This window comes from Colletotrichum chrysophilum (genome assembly GCF_026319265.1).
Source record: "Colletotrichum chrysophilum strain AFK26 chromosome Unknown scaffold_114, whole genome shotgun sequence".
Classification (NCBI taxonomy): domain Eukaryota; kingdom Fungi; phylum Ascomycota; class Sordariomycetes; order Glomerellales; family Glomerellaceae; genus Colletotrichum; species Colletotrichum chrysophilum.
Genome location: NW_026517401.1, coordinates 94,048 through 110,120, shown reverse-complemented (window position 1 = coordinate 110,120; position 16,073 = coordinate 94,048). Strand labels below are relative to the sequence as shown.

General features: G+C 57.6%; 5 protein-coding genes across 5 annotated transcripts; 2 read left to right on the top strand and 3 right to left on the bottom strand.

The window, feature by feature from the left end:
* Nucleotides 1-303: 303 nt before the first annotated feature.
* On the top strand, nt 304-5,145 carry COL26b_010557 (uncharacterized protein; the record flags this gene model as incomplete). The annotated part of the gene is made up of 2 exons (XM_053183252.1): nt 304-4,908; nt 4,963-5,145. The coding sequence occupies 2 exons, from the start codon at nt 304-306 to the stop codon at nt 5,143-5,145; spliced, it is 4,788 nt and encodes a 1,595-aa protein (XP_053032820.1).
* A 1,730-nt stretch (nt 5,146-6,875) lies between these two features.
* On the top strand, nt 6,876-9,531 carry PRO11 (the record flags this gene model as incomplete). Its single annotated transcript, XM_053183251.1, has 4 exons — nt 6,876-6,960; nt 7,034-7,306; nt 7,360-9,222; nt 9,335-9,531. The coding sequence occupies 4 exons, from the start codon at nt 6,876-6,878 to the stop codon at nt 9,529-9,531; spliced, it is 2,418 nt and encodes an 805-aa protein (XP_053032819.1).
* A 474-nt stretch (nt 9,532-10,005) lies between these two features.
* Nucleotides 10,006-11,243, bottom strand: COL26b_010555 (uncharacterized protein; the record flags this gene model as incomplete). The annotated part of the gene is made up of 2 exons (XM_053183250.1): nt 10,006-11,088; nt 11,157-11,243. The coding sequence occupies 2 exons, from the start codon at nt 11,241-11,243 to the stop codon at nt 10,006-10,008; spliced, it is 1,170 nt and encodes a 389-aa protein (XP_053032818.1).
* A 444-nt stretch (nt 11,244-11,687) lies between these two features.
* COL26b_010554 (uncharacterized protein) lies at nt 11,688-12,427 on the bottom strand (the record flags this gene model as incomplete). Its single annotated transcript, XM_053183249.1, has 3 exons — nt 11,688-12,082; nt 12,144-12,304; nt 12,411-12,427. 3 exons carry the CDS (start codon nt 12,425-12,427, stop codon nt 11,688-11,690), a joined length of 573 nt encoding a protein of 190 aa, XP_053032817.1.
* Nucleotides 12,428-13,641: 1,214 nt separating this feature from the next.
* Nucleotides 13,642-14,918, bottom strand: COL26b_010553 (uncharacterized protein; the record flags this gene model as incomplete). The annotated part of the gene is made up of 6 exons (XM_053183248.1): nt 13,642-13,745; nt 13,798-14,378; nt 14,430-14,452; nt 14,506-14,572; nt 14,623-14,669; nt 14,718-14,918. 6 exons carry the CDS (start codon nt 14,916-14,918, stop codon nt 13,642-13,644), a joined length of 1,023 nt encoding a protein of 340 aa, XP_053032816.1.
* Between the last annotated feature and the right edge of the window lie 1,155 nt (nt 14,919-16,073).

Genomic DNA, 16,073 nt, shown 5'->3' with positions numbered 1-16,073 from the left:
CACCTGCGGCAGGTCTTTCCCATTCAATTCAACCACGTCACCCCCCTGCACCACCTTCGCTGGCGCTACAGGGTTGTGTTAGGTTGGGCTGAGATTCCAGCCTCCCAAGTCATCGATCCCGTCCCAAAATTATTTTCAGATCCTCTTTTTCGCCTTCCTTTCCTCCATCCCCTTCAACCCTCTCTACATCTCCAATCAACCACCATCAATTCAGCGTCACGACGGAAGGGTCACCGCGTCAATTGTCCTTCGTTTCCCTCGTCGAATAATCCCTTCCCTCCCCTCCGCGCCCCAGACGCCGTCATGGTGTCGCCCATGCCCCCGGCCCCGACGCCCCCCGGAGGCAGCGCGCCTTCAAACGGCGATCGCACCACCAACTTGTTGAACTTGCTCAAGTTCAGTGGTGCCGGCGGTGGTGGCCAAGCTTCGCAGTCACAGTCGCAGTCGCAGCCTCAGCCTCGCCAGGACCCTCCGAGCTACCAGCAGCATCAGCAGCATGCCTCGCAGTCTTCCCAGCAGTCTCAGCAGATCCAGCACCAGCATCAGCCGGATCAGTACCAGCAGTCGCCTCAGCAGCACCACCAGCAGCTGCAACAGCAGACGATGCCTTCGTCCATCCAGACCCAGATCGTTGCACCGGCTCGCGCCCCCGCCGACCCGACCGGTCTGCTCGCCGCTCTGATGAAAGGAGCACACGATGGCGAAGAGTCGCGACCGGAGCCTTCCCAGAACGGCTCCTTCGCGAACTTCGGCGCCGCCGCATCGCCCCCCGATGACACCCGCGCCTACCTGCTGAATCTGCTGAACCGCCCAAAGCCTAGCCAGAACGACATGCTCTTGATCGAGTCGACTCGTTCTCCTCTGCCTCAGGGTGGTGAAAACATTCTCCAGAGAGTCCTCGCCGAGGCTGGACAAGCTCCCCCCAGCCTGTCGCACCTGCCCTCAAATTCCTCCTTCGAATACGACCCCAACACCTACGCCCAATCCAGTGGCAACTTCAGCACCTATTCCTATCCTTCGACGCAGGAGGCCAATCTGCCCCCTGTTCACTCGCAGCAGCAGCAGCAGCCTCAACACCAGCAGCAGCAATATGGCTACAACAATGCCAGCAGCAGCTTCGATGAGCCTCACATCACTTCGCCACAGAACCGCACCCCCAAGTCTGGTTCCATCTCGGGTATCGCCCCACCTCATTCTGCTGGCCAGTCACCTGCAGGCCCGGCTTCCCAGATCCTGAAAAAGACCCACGACTCTCCGAGCTCTCATCACGGAAGCGAATCCAAGCGTATCAACAACGAGCGCAGCCCTCTCGCCTCCCCCGAGCGTGCCCGCCACAACCTTGGCCACGGTTCTTCCCCCGCCGATAAACTTGCTAACCCAACCCCCGGCTCAACTGCCTCGTTTGCAAGCATTCCCGCCGCGGAGAAGAATAAAGAGACCGTGTCGGAAGCTGTTCACGACATCGCCGAGCAGGCGGATTTCGAGGCTCAGCAGGCTCTGGCCCGCGCTGAGGAAGAGCAGTCGCGGCCCGAGTACCTGCAGGATCTGGAAGACATGGACGCCGCCCGGACTGAGAGAGAGTTCGAGGCGAGCGCCCACCATGCTGCCCAGGCCATCAAGAAGGAGCTGGACCGCGAGGAGAACAGACATCTCCTCGAGAAGGTCGTCTCTGCCGAGGTCGCCGAAGAGGTTCGCGAGATTGTCGAGGAGGCTGCTGCGCACGCCGTCGCCGACAGCTGGGAGAGCGCCGACCAGGATGAGATTGTGGTGATTGAGGAGGAAACTCCCTCGCCCGTCAAGGTCTTCAACTTCCCCATGAAGCCTTGGATCTCAATTGGCCTGCAGGATGGTGCCACCGAGCCCCGTCCCCAGTTCCGCGACGAGGCCATCATGGACATTGCTCGTCTCAAGAAGGAATTCGACCAGATCGATCGCAACCTGTACACCGCGACGGAGAGCTACATGGCCTACGGTATGTCCAAGGCCGGAGGTCTCCGTGTCATCCGACAGGACGATGGCAAGGATGCAAAGATCTTTACCGACACCAAGGATCGCATCTTCAACGTCGCCATGTCGGTTACGCCCGCCGACCACAGTGGCACTCACCGCGAGGCCATCATCGGTACTGGCATTAGCGGCACGGTCTACTGGGTTCAGATCAAGAGTGGCGAGAAGGACCACATTGAAGACGCCCACCCCGAGCAGTACGGCTTTGCTCTTCCCCCCATGGCTTCCCACGAAGGTGGTGATGCCCCTGGTGGTGTCCTCAAGACCCGCGCCCGCACCTCGACCATCCACCCTGAGTTCTTCGCTGTTGGCCGCGGCAAGTCGATCAACATCATCTGGCCCACCTACATCATGCAGAACAATCTCTTCAAGCCTGGCCATGACCGCGTCGTCGACACAGAGAAGCTGGCCAAGCAATGCTCGTTGAAGATCAATACCGGTAAGGCCGGTAAAGACTTCACGTTCAGTCAGGATGACAGCGTGATAGTGTCTCTTGACAAGTCTGGCCGCGTCAAGTTCTGGGACGTTCGCGACCTCACTGCCGCCGAGGAGGGTAGCGACGCGCGTTGGCCCTTGCCCGCGCATACCTCGCTCGAGATCAAGGAGCCTCTCATGACTCTGACTAGCACTCCTGAGGGTGAGAAGGCATGGCCTACCTCGGTTCTCTTGGTCGATAAGCTCCGCCCCTACCAGAAGCGTTGCGCCCTGCGCTACATGATCATCGGCATGAAGCAGAACCACACCCTGCAGCTCTGGGATCTTGCTCTCGGCAAGCCGGTCCAGGAGTTCAACCTGCCGCACAGCAAGGAGTCAGACGCTGTCTGCAGTGTCATGTACCACCCTCCCACTGGCATGCTGGTCATCGGCCACCCGACCCGCAACTCGATCTACTTTGCGCATCTTTCGGCTCCTAAGTACAACCTCAAGAGCGTGTCGCAGGTTGAGTACATTCAGCGCCTAGTGGCCCAGGATGCCTCCATCCCGCAACCCGACTCTACTGCTGTTATTAGTGGCGTGCGTGAGTACTCGTTTGCGAACCGGGGCATTCTTCGCAGTCTCGACATTTTGTGCAACCCTGCCATGAGCCAAGAGACCGACGAGCCGACCCTTTTCGAGCTCTACGCCATGCACTCCAAGGGTGTTGCCTGCCTTCTCATCAAGCAGGCTGAACTCGGATGGTCCAAAGACAACAAGGTCCTGGCTCCCGTCGATGCTGTTGAAGCTGGTGTTGTCACCATCTCCAAGCTTAAGCCTCCTGCTGCTCAGCCCGCCGAGCCTTCCCACCAGAACAACGACGGAGGCCATCCTTCGGCCCGTAACATTGCCAAGGAATCTCTGCTCCAGACCACGCCTTCCCAGGATGATGGTACCCCCCGCCGCGGCCCCGAATCCGTCACCCCAGTCAAGATCGCGAAGGCCGAGGCCAAGGACGAGGAGACGCCGGCTCCTGTCCCTCCTGTGAAGGAAGAGAAGCAGGAACGCAAGAGCCGTAAGAAGAAGGCCGCTGCCGCCGCCGCAGCTGCTGCTGCTGCTGCCGCCTCTACAGACCCGCAATCCAACGGATCTCCTCGCGTCGGTTCTTCCAACAACAACTCGAAGGACAAGCAGCAGCAATCTTCCAACGCCATCACGCAAGAGTCGGTTGAATCTGCAATCAGCAGCATGGAGTCTCGTCTGCAGAACAGCCTCAATGGTCTTCTCAACACGTCCTTCAAGACCCTGCACAGCCGCATTGAGGATGGTCTTCGTGCTCGCGAAGCCGACTTCACTGAGCGCCAGAGTCAACTCCTCAACATGGTGTCTGACGTCCTGAACGAGAACACCCAGAAAGTGCTCCACGCTCTCATCAACGAGCAGTTCAGCACTGCCGTCATTCCTGCCATTTCCGATGTCGCCTCCAAGGCGGTATCTGACCAATTTTCTAAGAGCATGAATGCTCAGGTCTCCCACTCTATTCAGAAGGAGATTCACAAGGCCCTTCCTTCCGCGACCCAGCACGCGCTGCAGAACGGCGACTTTGTGAAGGCCATCTCTGACAGAGTCGGATCGACCGTCGCAGCCAATGTTCAGCAGGAGGTTGTCAACACGTTGACCGCCCGCCTCGGCCCGTCTTTCACCAACATGGCTGTCCAGGCTTGCCAGCGCGTCGCTGGCGAGCTTCAGAAGCAGCACCGCACCGAGATGGAGGCCATCAACGCCCAGCGCCTTGCCGAGACTAAGAAGATTGACCAGCTCACCAATGTGGTCACTCAGCTCATGGGCACGGTCTCCAGCATGGCGGCTACTCAGGAACAGTACCAGAACGAGTTTGTCAAGCTCCAGCAGCACATCGTATCTCAGCAGCAGATCATTCGCGCCCAGGCCCAGCAGCAACAGCAACAGCAACAGCAGGCCCAGCAGCAGCAAGCCCAGCAGCAGGCGCAGGTGCCCCATCACCACGCCGCTCCCTCGTACGCTCCATCTGTCGTTAGCCAGGTTCCAAGCCAGGCCCACAGCCAAGCTCATAGCCAAGCTCAAAGCCAGGTCTACAGCAACGTCCAAAGCCCCGACCGCGCCTCGCACCAGTCCATGGGCTACGGTCACTCGCAGGCCTTGACTGTTGCGAAGCCTGAATCTGGATACGACGCGGACCTGCAGGCTCGCATTGCTGTTGTCAACCAGTCAATGAAGGAAGGCAGAGCTGAGGAGGCTGTTGTCCGCTGGATGCAGTCTGGCCGCGAGCAGGAGGTTTTTGAGAAGTACATGTCGAAGTATAGTCCCGAGTTTGTCCGCAACTTGCCTCACTTGGTTCTCTTGACGGTGACTGCCACCGTCAGCTTGAACCTTGAGTCATGCACTCGTGAGAGAATTGCCTGGCTCGAGATGGTTGTTCACAGCCTGCAGGTATCTCTTGGCAACATGGTAAGCATCCACCCACGGTCCTTTCTAGTCTCGCGAATGCTAACAATTATCCAGGATGAGGATGCCCGCGCAGTTACACCTAAGATTATGGGTATGCTGGTGGCTCGTGTGGAGCAGCTCTTCGTTCGCATCAGCAGCAGTGCCGGCAACGACCCGGTGCTCAAGAACCTGTCGCAGATCATCAACAACGCCAAGCGCGTCATGGACGCTTGCCAAGACGAGCCTCACTACGCTTGAAGGGATGGAGGATGACATATTTCTGGCATTGAGCCTTTGACGACATGACGATATCAAGTACATAGGACATTTCGACATCATACACTGCAGGATGGCTTCGCTGCTATGCGGGGCCGACATTGTTGGGGAGATAGGGCTTGGGATGGCGGCAGACATGATACCAGAAGCAGGGCAGTCGGGCAGTGAGTGCATTCGTGGCCGCGTTTCCCTGCTTGGCTTTGGAGAATGGGGTTGGTTTCATTGAGTTGCGTTTCGTCGGGCGGCGTGATATGGGCATGCGAACGGAGTCGCTTGGGCTTTGATCGATCTCTGGCCGGGCGGATAAAAGTCCAATTTTCCTTTTTTTTTCTCTTTTTTCCCTTAGTTGTAATAAGTGTCGTCAGATGGCTTGGGTGTAGATTAGGGGGGGTGTGTTTGGACGCCAGCCTATGACTATTCTTGGGCTTGGATGTTCCATTCAGGGGGGATAGCCGTCTTAGATAGGAACGATTTCAGTTGATATGAACAAGTGCGAAGCTTACTCGGTGCCTTGTGTTGTGGCTGTTTGGGTTCTTGGATGATGCACAACGGTCTGCACAATATCCACCTACCTACCTAGGTACTGCAGGTTAGATATGCAACGCTGCACAAATGCCGCGATAAGAGATAAAGGAGGCGCATTAGCTAATCTTCAGGCAATGTGGCCTGTGCCCCTGAATAGAGGGTGGAACCTTGCTGGTGTTGATGCCTGAGGGTGTGAGTGTTGTGCAAATTCCGTCTGATTGGGCCAAAAATTGGCGGCAACGCAGGTTGGGGGAGCTCAGTCACAAACGGACAGTGCAGTGCAGGGCAGCCAGTGCAGTGCAGTTGTACAGCGTGACAGCGCTGACCTGACTTTGGACGGGAGTGACCACCTACCTAGGAACTGTACCTCAGCCCTGCCTGCCTGTCTCTCTTGCTTGTGTCTGTCTGCGCTGCGAAAAAGCCACCAAAACGCGACATATCGACGAAATCTCTGCGGCCACCCATTCCCGCGCATAGCTTTCTCCTTGGTGTGACCTCTTCCTTGGCCGTGTGCTTTCTTCGTTCGACTCGATCTGAAGCGAGCAGCTGCGATCCCACGACGTCTGCCACGATCCTGAGAACCCCCCAACAGCACCGGGCCAATTGCGTGGAGCAGAGTGTTCAGTGTCAAGAGCCCTCCACTGACTAGGTGACTGAGGTGGTACCTTGATACTTCCTACTGGACCTGACCAACGCGACAGGATCAGGACAGCGGAAAGCTCCAATTGACCAGGGGGCCGCAGCTCCGACTCGACTGCCACCACACCCACCTCAGGTTCTCAACCACCATCCATCCTGCCAGGTTTGGGGGGTTTGGAATTGACGAACTCGCCAACGACGACACGCCGACACGAAGGAACGAACGACGACGACGGCCGACCGAGCCTACGCAAGCATCGACACCCCGACCAGTTGCCGCCGTTCATTTCCCGCCCGGCAGATGCCATAGACAACACATCACCACTTTCTCTGTCTCTATTTCTTTGCACATCAAAGGCGCGGCCGCAACAGCGGGAGCCCAGCAAAGAAGGACCTCGATCGAGCTCCATCATCACCCACACCCATCAAACACCCTTCCACCTCGACGTCTGCCGGCAGTGCTGAGCTGCTAGCTGGGGACCAGTTTCCCTTGCGCGCGTATGAGCTGGCAGGTGGTCTCGGGCATGGGGACGAACATGGGAAACGGCATGGGGCCTGGGGGAAACGAGATGGGCGGCGCCATGCAGGGCAACGGCTCTGGCCAGCCTCATGCGACCGAGTATACGCTACAGGGTACGTTATCATCGCCGACCTACCTAGGCACTGAGTTGAGAGCATGCGTCCGCTGACCACAACCCTCAAACAGGCGTCATGCGCTTCCTCCAAACCGAATGGCACCGTCACGAACGCGACAGGAATGCGTGGGAGATTGAGCGCCAGGAGATGAAGGCCAGGATAGCCGCCCTCGAAGGCCAGGCACGACGGGCTGATGCCACCCAGAAGGCCCTCAAGAAATACGTCACAATTCTCGAGAAGAAGGTCAAGGATCAGTCCGCGCAGCTCAAGGGAGGATCCAAAGCCGAGGAAGCTGCAAAGGCCGAGAAGGATCGCGCCGCCATGATCCAGGAGAAGCTTCGACGTGAGTTCGGGATGCGCAATATGGATCAAAGACTTGCTTACAGGTGCTCGCAGCCTCGAACAAGAAGGCCACCAACGCCGACGGCAACGAAATCGATGTCGAGAAGGGCGATGACGAGTCGCAGCGCGCCGACCTCAAGTCGTTCCTGGATCAGTGCCAAGCAGAATTCACCTACCTGATGATCACTCCAGCCAACCCTTTGCCTCCTCGCGAATCGCCGCCGCTGCCGCTTCTTGAAGATCTTCGTGAGGGCGAGCCTTTTGGTGTTCCCGGTGGCAAGCCCTTCCAGGAGCCGCCCTTCCCATTCGCTTCTTCTTCCCTCGTGCCGCAGAACCATGTCCGCGAGGCCAATCGACCACCCCCCGCCCCTAATCACGCGCCCCCTATGCAAAGAAGCCAGCCGACGAGCCTCCCCATGAGGCCGGCCGAACAGCCGCCGCAACAAATGCCGCCTCCGAACCCCGAGCCTGCTCCTCCCGTCATGTACGCAGCCGGAAACGAGTGGCCGCAGCCCATGTCCGTGACTGCCCGTATGCTGGACGACAACCTGCAGCAGCGGCCTAGCCACGCCGTTGAGTCGGTCAATAGTGTCGAACCAACAGACGAGCCTCAGCAAAGTAGCCGACCGGCGCCTGAGACCGACGGATGGGAGTTCCCCGAGGGCGCGTTCCCCGAGTCAAATTCATCGCAACCCCTACAGCAACTGACCAACCGACCTGATACGGACGCTTTTCCTACGGCAGATAACCTTCCCAAGTCGCCTAACCGCGGGCCAGCATCTCATCGCCGCAAAGGCTCTATGTCAAGGAGGCGCAGTGCCGATCACGAACTTTCGTTGAACGCAGCCGCTCAGAAGGCAGGAACGGGCAACTTTAAGCTGCGTTTCGGTCTGCGAGGCCATCTCGACACCGTGCGAACGGTCATCTTCTCCGGCGGCGGCAGTCCTGGTGAGCCTGAAATCTGCACCGCAGGCGACGACGGCATGATCAAGCGTTTCCACATCCCCCGCGTCGACGGCCATGGCCAAACCAACGCCGCCTCTGACCTTGATGTAACAGCCAACTTCTCTCACCGTGGTCACAATGGAGCGGTCCTCTGTCTGACATCCTGGTCTCCATCCCCCAACTTCTCGACTGGCGGGCGCGCCCAAGGTGATGGCTGGATCTTCTCTGGCGGCCAAGACGCCACCATCAGAGTCTGGGAGCGTGGCAGGGTCGACCCGAAGGCGACTCTCGAGGGACACACTGATGCCGTATGGGCCTTGTGCGTGTTGCCTACGACTCTAGGCTCAGTCTTTGGACAGAACAACCAATACGGTAGTCCTGATCGCATCATGCTGGTGTCTGGAGGTGCGGATGGAACTGTCCGTCTCTGGGCGGTCAGCGCACCGCCTCAGCTGACTAGTCCTCAGCCAGGCACGAACAGGGCTGGGCCTACGGGTAGCAGAGGTCGTGTTCGCGGCAATTCTATGAGCTCTGGCAGCGCTTTCTCGAGCACTCCGCAGCCCAACATGGCTACCAACTCCCCATTTAACCACACTATGGTACACAACATCAAGAGACCCGAGGGAGCCACGGGTACCCCGACTTGCATCACACCCCTTGGCCCCAATGGCGAATCTTTCGTCGTTTCTTACTCTGACGCGGCAATTCTTGTTTACGACACCAGGTCAGGTGAACAGACGGGAACCATGGATAGCTTGGAGACGTACGACGGAACGATCAACACGAGCGTCAATGCTGTTGTGGCAACCACTGTCGGCCTGGAGCAGCCCCAGAGCGGCATGTCTGAAGAGGACAGTGGTGCTGGTGGCGGACCTACGGGAGGCGGCAGGTCGATGGCGGGATCTGGCGTCGAGGGCGTCATCATCTCTGGACACGAAGATCGGTTCGTGCGATTCTTTGATGCAAACAGCGGTAAGTCCTGGCGGATCCTGTGAAGAAGGCTACTTGCTAACGAAGTCAGGGCAATGTACGTACAACATGCTCGCTCACCCTGCATCGATCTCGAGCCTTTCTCTCAGTCCAGATGGCCGTGAGCTCATCAGCGCCGGCCACGACGCCTCCCTGCGGTTCTGGAGTCTTGAGAAGCGATCCTGCACGCAGGAGATTACGAGCCACCGCATCATGCGCGGCGAGGGCGTTTGCTCCGTCGTCTGGAGCCAGGACGGCAAGTGGGTTGTCAGCGGTGGCGGCGATGGTGTTGTGAAGGTGTTTGCACGGTAGACGGCGTGTACGAGGAAACGGAGAAAAATATACAGCAGCATAGCGTCCGTTGAATGGCGTCGTTATCTTTGGGTCGGATGCGGATGCGGATGCTCTCGGAGCTTGACTTCTGATGCAAGACCCTGGCAAGAAAGACAGACGAATGGCATGATTGGGAACGAGGACGTTTAGCATGAGGAAACGAGTGAGCTCTGGGCGGCCGGCAGTGGGCTGGAGTGCCTTTGAGAAGCACGGGGACAGGATACGGGCGTGACTGGTGCCAGCCGTCCTGTTGTAATATTGTACTGGGGCATTGTTCATTATAACTGTCGATACCCTCCGCTATGCCTGTCGTGACCTTTTTTTTTTTATGTTGATCGTTGGGACGTACATATAATTACCATAAATGAGAAGATGATTGACTGGGTATTTTGTGGCTTCGAGAAAACTGGCTGTTACGGAGAAATCAAAGACTTGCGAGCCAAAGGGAAGGTGCTAGAACTCTAGCTCCTCAACCTCCATCCCGCAGCCGTTGCATTTCTTCACCGTCATCCCGTCCTCGTTCTCAACCGCCCGTCCCCATTCGTGAACGTGTTTACCGCCACCAATGGAATCGCCAAACTTCCTCGGTCCAGCGCCGGCTGCTTGCGTGGCTTGCTGTCGCCGGATGGCCTCCGTCCTCGTTTTCCTCTTCAAGTCATTCAGCTTGTCCCGGAACTTCGCCTCTTTCCGCCGCTTCTTGTCCGCCTCCCGCTTCTCGAACTCGGCGTCCAGCTTCTCCGCCGACCCCCACTTCGTATTGAAGGCGTACTCTTCCACCTGGAAGCGCAGAAACAGCATCATGTCGTGCCAGTGCGACTTGTGCGGGTTCGGCCTTGACAAGTGCGGCAGCAGGTCCGCGTCCTTGAGCTCCTCATCCGTCAGGAGGTAGTCCTCCTTGCACTCCGTCTTGGTGAGGAGGGAGTACTTGTCCGGGATGGACTCCTTGCAGGCGTGGCAGACCTGTATCCCAAACACCTCGTCCCACACCCAGTCGATCTCGATCGAGGAGCACTCGCGGCACTTTTTCCGCGTGGCCTCGTCGGCGAGGACGCTCAGCCCGGGCTCGAACGGCCCGGCCTTTTGCCTGCGCAGCTTCCGGAGCAGCTGCAGACGCTCCCATTCCTGGCTCGACATGCCCTTTGGCTTCTCCTCTGTCGGCGGGCCGCCCGGTTTGACCTTGGGGACGAGGGCGGTGTTGTGCGGGTCGTCCTCGGCCGTGAGGAAACCGCCTTTGGTGTCCGTCATGGCGGACATGTTGTAATCGACGAACTTGGCAAAGTTGCGCGCCGGGCGCAGGGCGGTGGTGTCGCGGGCATCGCGGGCATCGCGATTCGTCTCGGGCGCCGTCGTCGTCGAGATGGACGAGTGTGGGCGTTTTGTTCCCGCGCCGGCGCCGGTGCCTGCTGCTGCGCCGGCCTTGGTGATGTGGACTGTGTCTGTTGCGATGAAGCCCGACAAGGTCGTGGGGACCGGGGCGGAGGGTGCTTCGACTTCACGGCGGTCGCGGAGGGCTTTTGATTTCAGACGGGATTCTTCCTGGTTTGGGAGTTAGTGATATTTGCGGCAACAATGACGATGGAGATTGGTGTAAGAGGGCGGCGCACCATGCGACGAGTTGCAGCTGGCGTTGGGGGTGTTCCGGCAGGCACGGCGGGCCTTGGATTTCCCGGAGGAGTCTTGGGTCGCTCCATTTTTGGTGGTAGAATGTGAGGAACTTGGTTCGGGGATCTGGGGCCTTCTGCTGTGCGACAATGTGGTGAGACGCGGGTGTTGAAGATGGGAAACGTGAATCTTGGAGGGGCAAGTTCTCCGGGTCGATTATGTCACCAATTGAAGCGCGAACGCACGTGCCGTTTCCGCGCTGACCGAGCTCACCGACGGCAGCTGCGGTTGCCACCCACATGCGCTAAAGAAACTACTGGGTAGATACGGCAGGATGAAAGGGAAAGGAAGGGTTGGTCAACGGATTGTTGCGATTAATGTGCAGTATCTCGGACTATCATCTACACGGATGCCGTGAGCTGTTTTGCGGCTCTATTCCCAGCAACAGGCGAAAGCAAGCGCATTGCGCCAACGCAAAAAGTACCCTGTATCCCAACACACACAGTTTTCCCCCTCCGCTTGTAGTAACCAGTTTACTCCTCCTTGGCACCACCACGGCCGGAACGCTCGGCGGCCTCGACGGCCTTCTTGTCGCTCTGGGCGGGGCCGGACTGCAGACCCTGCATGATGCCGGCGGGGGCCTTGAAGGGACGCTTGAGGTCGCCGGAGGCGGGCTGGCCGAAGACGTGGATCTTGACGAGGTTGCTCTCGAGGGCGGACTTGAGGGGGATGATGGACTGGATAAGGAGGGGGTTGGTGTACTTCATGTAGATGTGCATGAAGGCCATCATGGCGATGCCCATGGCCTGGGAGCGGAAGGCCTGGCGGAGCTGGGTCGAGTCGTAGGCGTGGATGGTGGTGGTGACGAGCTTGCCCTCCTCGGAGGAGCCCATGGGGGCGGGCTCGACGTACTTGAGGGTGGTGAGGTCTGTCAAGGGACTATGTCAGTGGTGTGTGTGGAGTGGCATCGGCAAACAGAGGCAACGAACCCTTCTTCTTGTTGATCTGGGCCTGAACGTAGAGGTACAGGATGGCGATCAGGACGTTGCTGGCAATGTAGCCGGCGCGGCACATGTTCAGGACGTTCGGGTCATCAAAGGGGACCTTGCGCGAGACCTGGACCATGCCGAGCATGATGATCAGGTTGGTACTGTGGCACTGTTAGCTTTGGCATCCCGTGATGGCTTCTTTTGCCTTCGCGCAGGGTCTGCATGCGACGCGGCGCGGGAGGCCTTGGAGGGGACAGGCAAACGCACATCTGAGGGCTGACCATTTTGGCGGTATTGACGATTGACTCCTGGGATTGACGAAAGGGACGAAGTTGAACCGAGACCTCTGCTGATGCAACGAGGGTTGATGTATTGAGACGGAGGAGGGTGGCTGGTTGGATGAGGTCGGGTGCGAGAGGCGCGAACGTGGAGGTTGCGAGTTTTTGTACTGGCAGCAGAGAGAGCCCTGAGGGTGAGGTGGTCGAAACGGCTGGGTTAGGTGGAGGTGGAGAGGTGCTTTAGTGGAGAGCCTTGCTGGCCGGCTGCTTTTTTAGCGCGGTCCGATTCGCGGCTTGCGCTTGGTTGCAGAGGTGAGAGGCCGCTCAGGGTACCTATGCCCAGCTAGGTTCGGTTCGGGGTCCAGCGGGATGGCGAATTGCGAATTGCACAATTTTCAGCGCTGCCCTTGGGATTCTGTAGCCTTCTACCATCGTCTTTCTTCAGGTCACATCCAATACCTAAGGTGCCTAGCTGCAGGGGTTGCAGTGAGGCTCATGTCCCCTCTCTTGCGCGGTATGTTGGTTGCCTACCTACACAAACGGAGAAATACACTATGTCAACCGCAGGCGCATTCGATGCAACAAACCATGGATCTCTAAAGACGCCAAACTTTGGGCCATGCGAGCTAGGCTAGAATCTCCGTTGGGTACCTACCATCTGTCTCCGTGACATGTGTCTCGGTGGCTTGAATCGTCCGTCTGGCCGATGAACCAACGCCACACCCCCATCTTCAAAACTCCGGTCCCTGTACCGCGGTTCTCAGTCTGCCATGTTGGTGAGGCGACACCCAGGATCCAAAGTTCAGGGACGCGATGAGGACACGTTCATTGATTGCAGCGTGGGGAATCCTGTCAGATACCCACCCACCTGCCTGTTCAAGACAGCTTCCACCGTGCCTCATTTTACAGCTGAAATTTGGTCATGCATGCAACTGCCTGCTTTGGCGTTGGTTGGTCCCTTCAATCGTGTGTCATGTTGGCAAAGTGGTTGCACTTCAATGGCAAGATGCCTTCATATTCCAGATATGTACACGGGGTTTGCCCCCTCTTGAGAAAATATCTACCACTGAAACTGATTCAGAGGGAACGCGCCCAGTACCTTATGCGCTTCTATGGTAGATATACATCTAAACCATACATATCGTACGCACGGGGCACGGGGTACGGCCCCTCTCTCTGCCGGCCGAATACGGCCCCACATCCGAATATCGCGATCGGTCTCAAGCAAATGTCTTGAGAACCGGGAGGTATGTGACGAAAGCCTTACCAGTTGTAGGCTCCATAGAGTACATGTAGTCAGCCCACCAAGGGCCGGCAGCCCACCCTTCATAAGGTTAGAATCGTGAGAAGACTAGGTCAGAAGGTTGGAAACTTACAGAGAGCGCCCTTCCAGACGTCCGAGTTGTCCGAAAGGTGCTGGATGGCACCCTTGACGGCAGTGACACACTGGTCGTTGGCACCAGCGCCAATCTCGCCGAGAACACCCTGCTTGTTGTTGTCCTTGAGCCACTTGGTAGCAACGGCGAGACGCTCAGCACCGATGGTGGTGCTGACGCAGGCCTCGTTGGTGCCGGAGCCGTCCGTGTCGAGGTACTGGTGCATCTCGTAAAAGAGCTTCTTGCCAGTGGCATCAGAAGGATCAGTCAGGTTCTTGAGAGCGTCGCCGGAGCCGCTCTCGATCCAGTGCCAGGCACCAGAGTACGAGTTACCCTCGATCCAGATGTTCTGGGTCGTGGCACCCGCAGCACGGATGTTGGTGATGGCGGCCTGGTTCAGGTCGTGGACCAGCGTGTTGTCCATGTCGTGGTACTCGTTGTTGGTGTCGAAGATGACCTTCTCGTTGTCCTTGAAACGAGCGGCAACGGTCTTCCACCAGGCTCCAAAGTCGGCGCTGCTGGTGATGATGTTGCCGTAGTAGCGGCCGTAGTTGTGGGGATCGATGACGGCATAGGAGCCCCTATAATTGTCAGTTTGCTGTGATTGGGTCGAGAGTCTTTCCTGTGCTCACTTCGAGGTAACGTCCTTGACAAGCTATGGCTGGGTTAGCTTACGCTGGTGTTTGAATGACAACAAGCAACACTTACGTCCTCAAGACCAGAGAAATAGGTCTCGTTGATGGTGCCCGTCAACTTGTCAGGAATGATGCGCTCCCTGTAACAAATCAATGGAAAAGAACTTCACATCCCATCTTTTGAACTTACATCATAGTTCCAATACGGAAGGTGTTGAGGCCAGCCGCCCTCAGGGTCTTACTCAGTCAGTCTCCTGCCTTACCCCCTTGACCACAAATACTCACATCAATAGCCGTCTTGTTGGGCCATGTGTAGTCCTTGCCCAGCTGTCCAGGCAGGTTGGCTTGGCCGAACTCACCACCGGACTCGTTGACACCGGTGAAGGTGAATTTGCCGGCACGCTTCGTCTTGGCAGAGCCGTCGACGGGGGCCGCCAGGACCGACGCGACGGACGCAGCTCCGAGAGCCAAGTTGGAAAACTTCATGTTGTCGAAGAAAGAATGGAAATTGGAAGAAGCTCAAAAAAATTGGGGTCAGACTAAGAAAAGAAGGTAAAGGTCGGATGAGGTCCAGAAAGCCAAGACCACCACCCCAGATCAGCCCAGAGGCGCCGTGGGCTTTATACTCGGCTGCCCTCGTGGCCCATCGTTCCCCTCTTCTTTTTCGTCTCGTTTACAGTTTTAGGGGGTGTGGTTCGAACTTTGGGGGCTGGCTGCCTTCGTCCAGGGCCCATCGTGACGGAGTCCCTTGCTCCGTCCCATGTATAGAGCCAAAAAGGCACGCGATTTGCAGGAAAATTTGGGAACCTGGCTAGTGTGCCTGTAACATAGAGACGAGAGAGAGAGCCTCCTCCGGCTAAGCTTGCTTGGCATGGGTGATGTGCTGTGTGGGGTAGTCCCGGCAGGGAAGAGCAGATCTCGGGACCTGGACCTCCTAGGGCGCTTTTCCCTCTGGACCTTGCATCATTCCTGGTTTGTCACGTTGTGGTTATTGGTGCCAAGAATGCCGAGGATTGCGGCTGCTCGGGTCGTGGTGGTCTAGTCACGTCGGGGTTAGATTACATGCAGTCTGTCTGCGTAACCATCTGAGTACATATATCTGGCGTCGGAGCAATTTGTTGGAGTGACGGCAGCGGCACTTGAGCAAATTTGAGCAAGCCAAGTGCCGTGACGGCCTGACAAAAGCAAATATGGCGCAGACGATGACATGTTTGGCAGAGTTTCCCGGCGACAGGATTCAGTTGAGTGATGGACTGATGTTGGTCCAAAGGGGGGATTAAGTTGGGCTGGTTTCACATGGCCGGGGAATCTCCCTCCGCGTGGTATAGTGGGCTGGAATTAAGGGATCGCCAGCTTGACTACTTTCCCCACATTGATCATCAAGTGGGAGCACATAGAGGCCCAGACTGAGCCGCGAGGCCGGGAGGATGATGCTAGCACGGTTGCAAGATAATTGGCATCCATATAGAAGTCGGGAGACGGCTCGTGGTGAATAGGAGACAATGTGATCTCTTGCCTGTCCATGACGTTGGTTTACGGATATGAGCCAAGGGGAAGATGCCATATTGGGCTGACTGCGAGCTCCCAGCACAGGCGATTTTCTCTTTTTGAGCCTGCTGGCTGGCTTGCGCATTCCAAAGG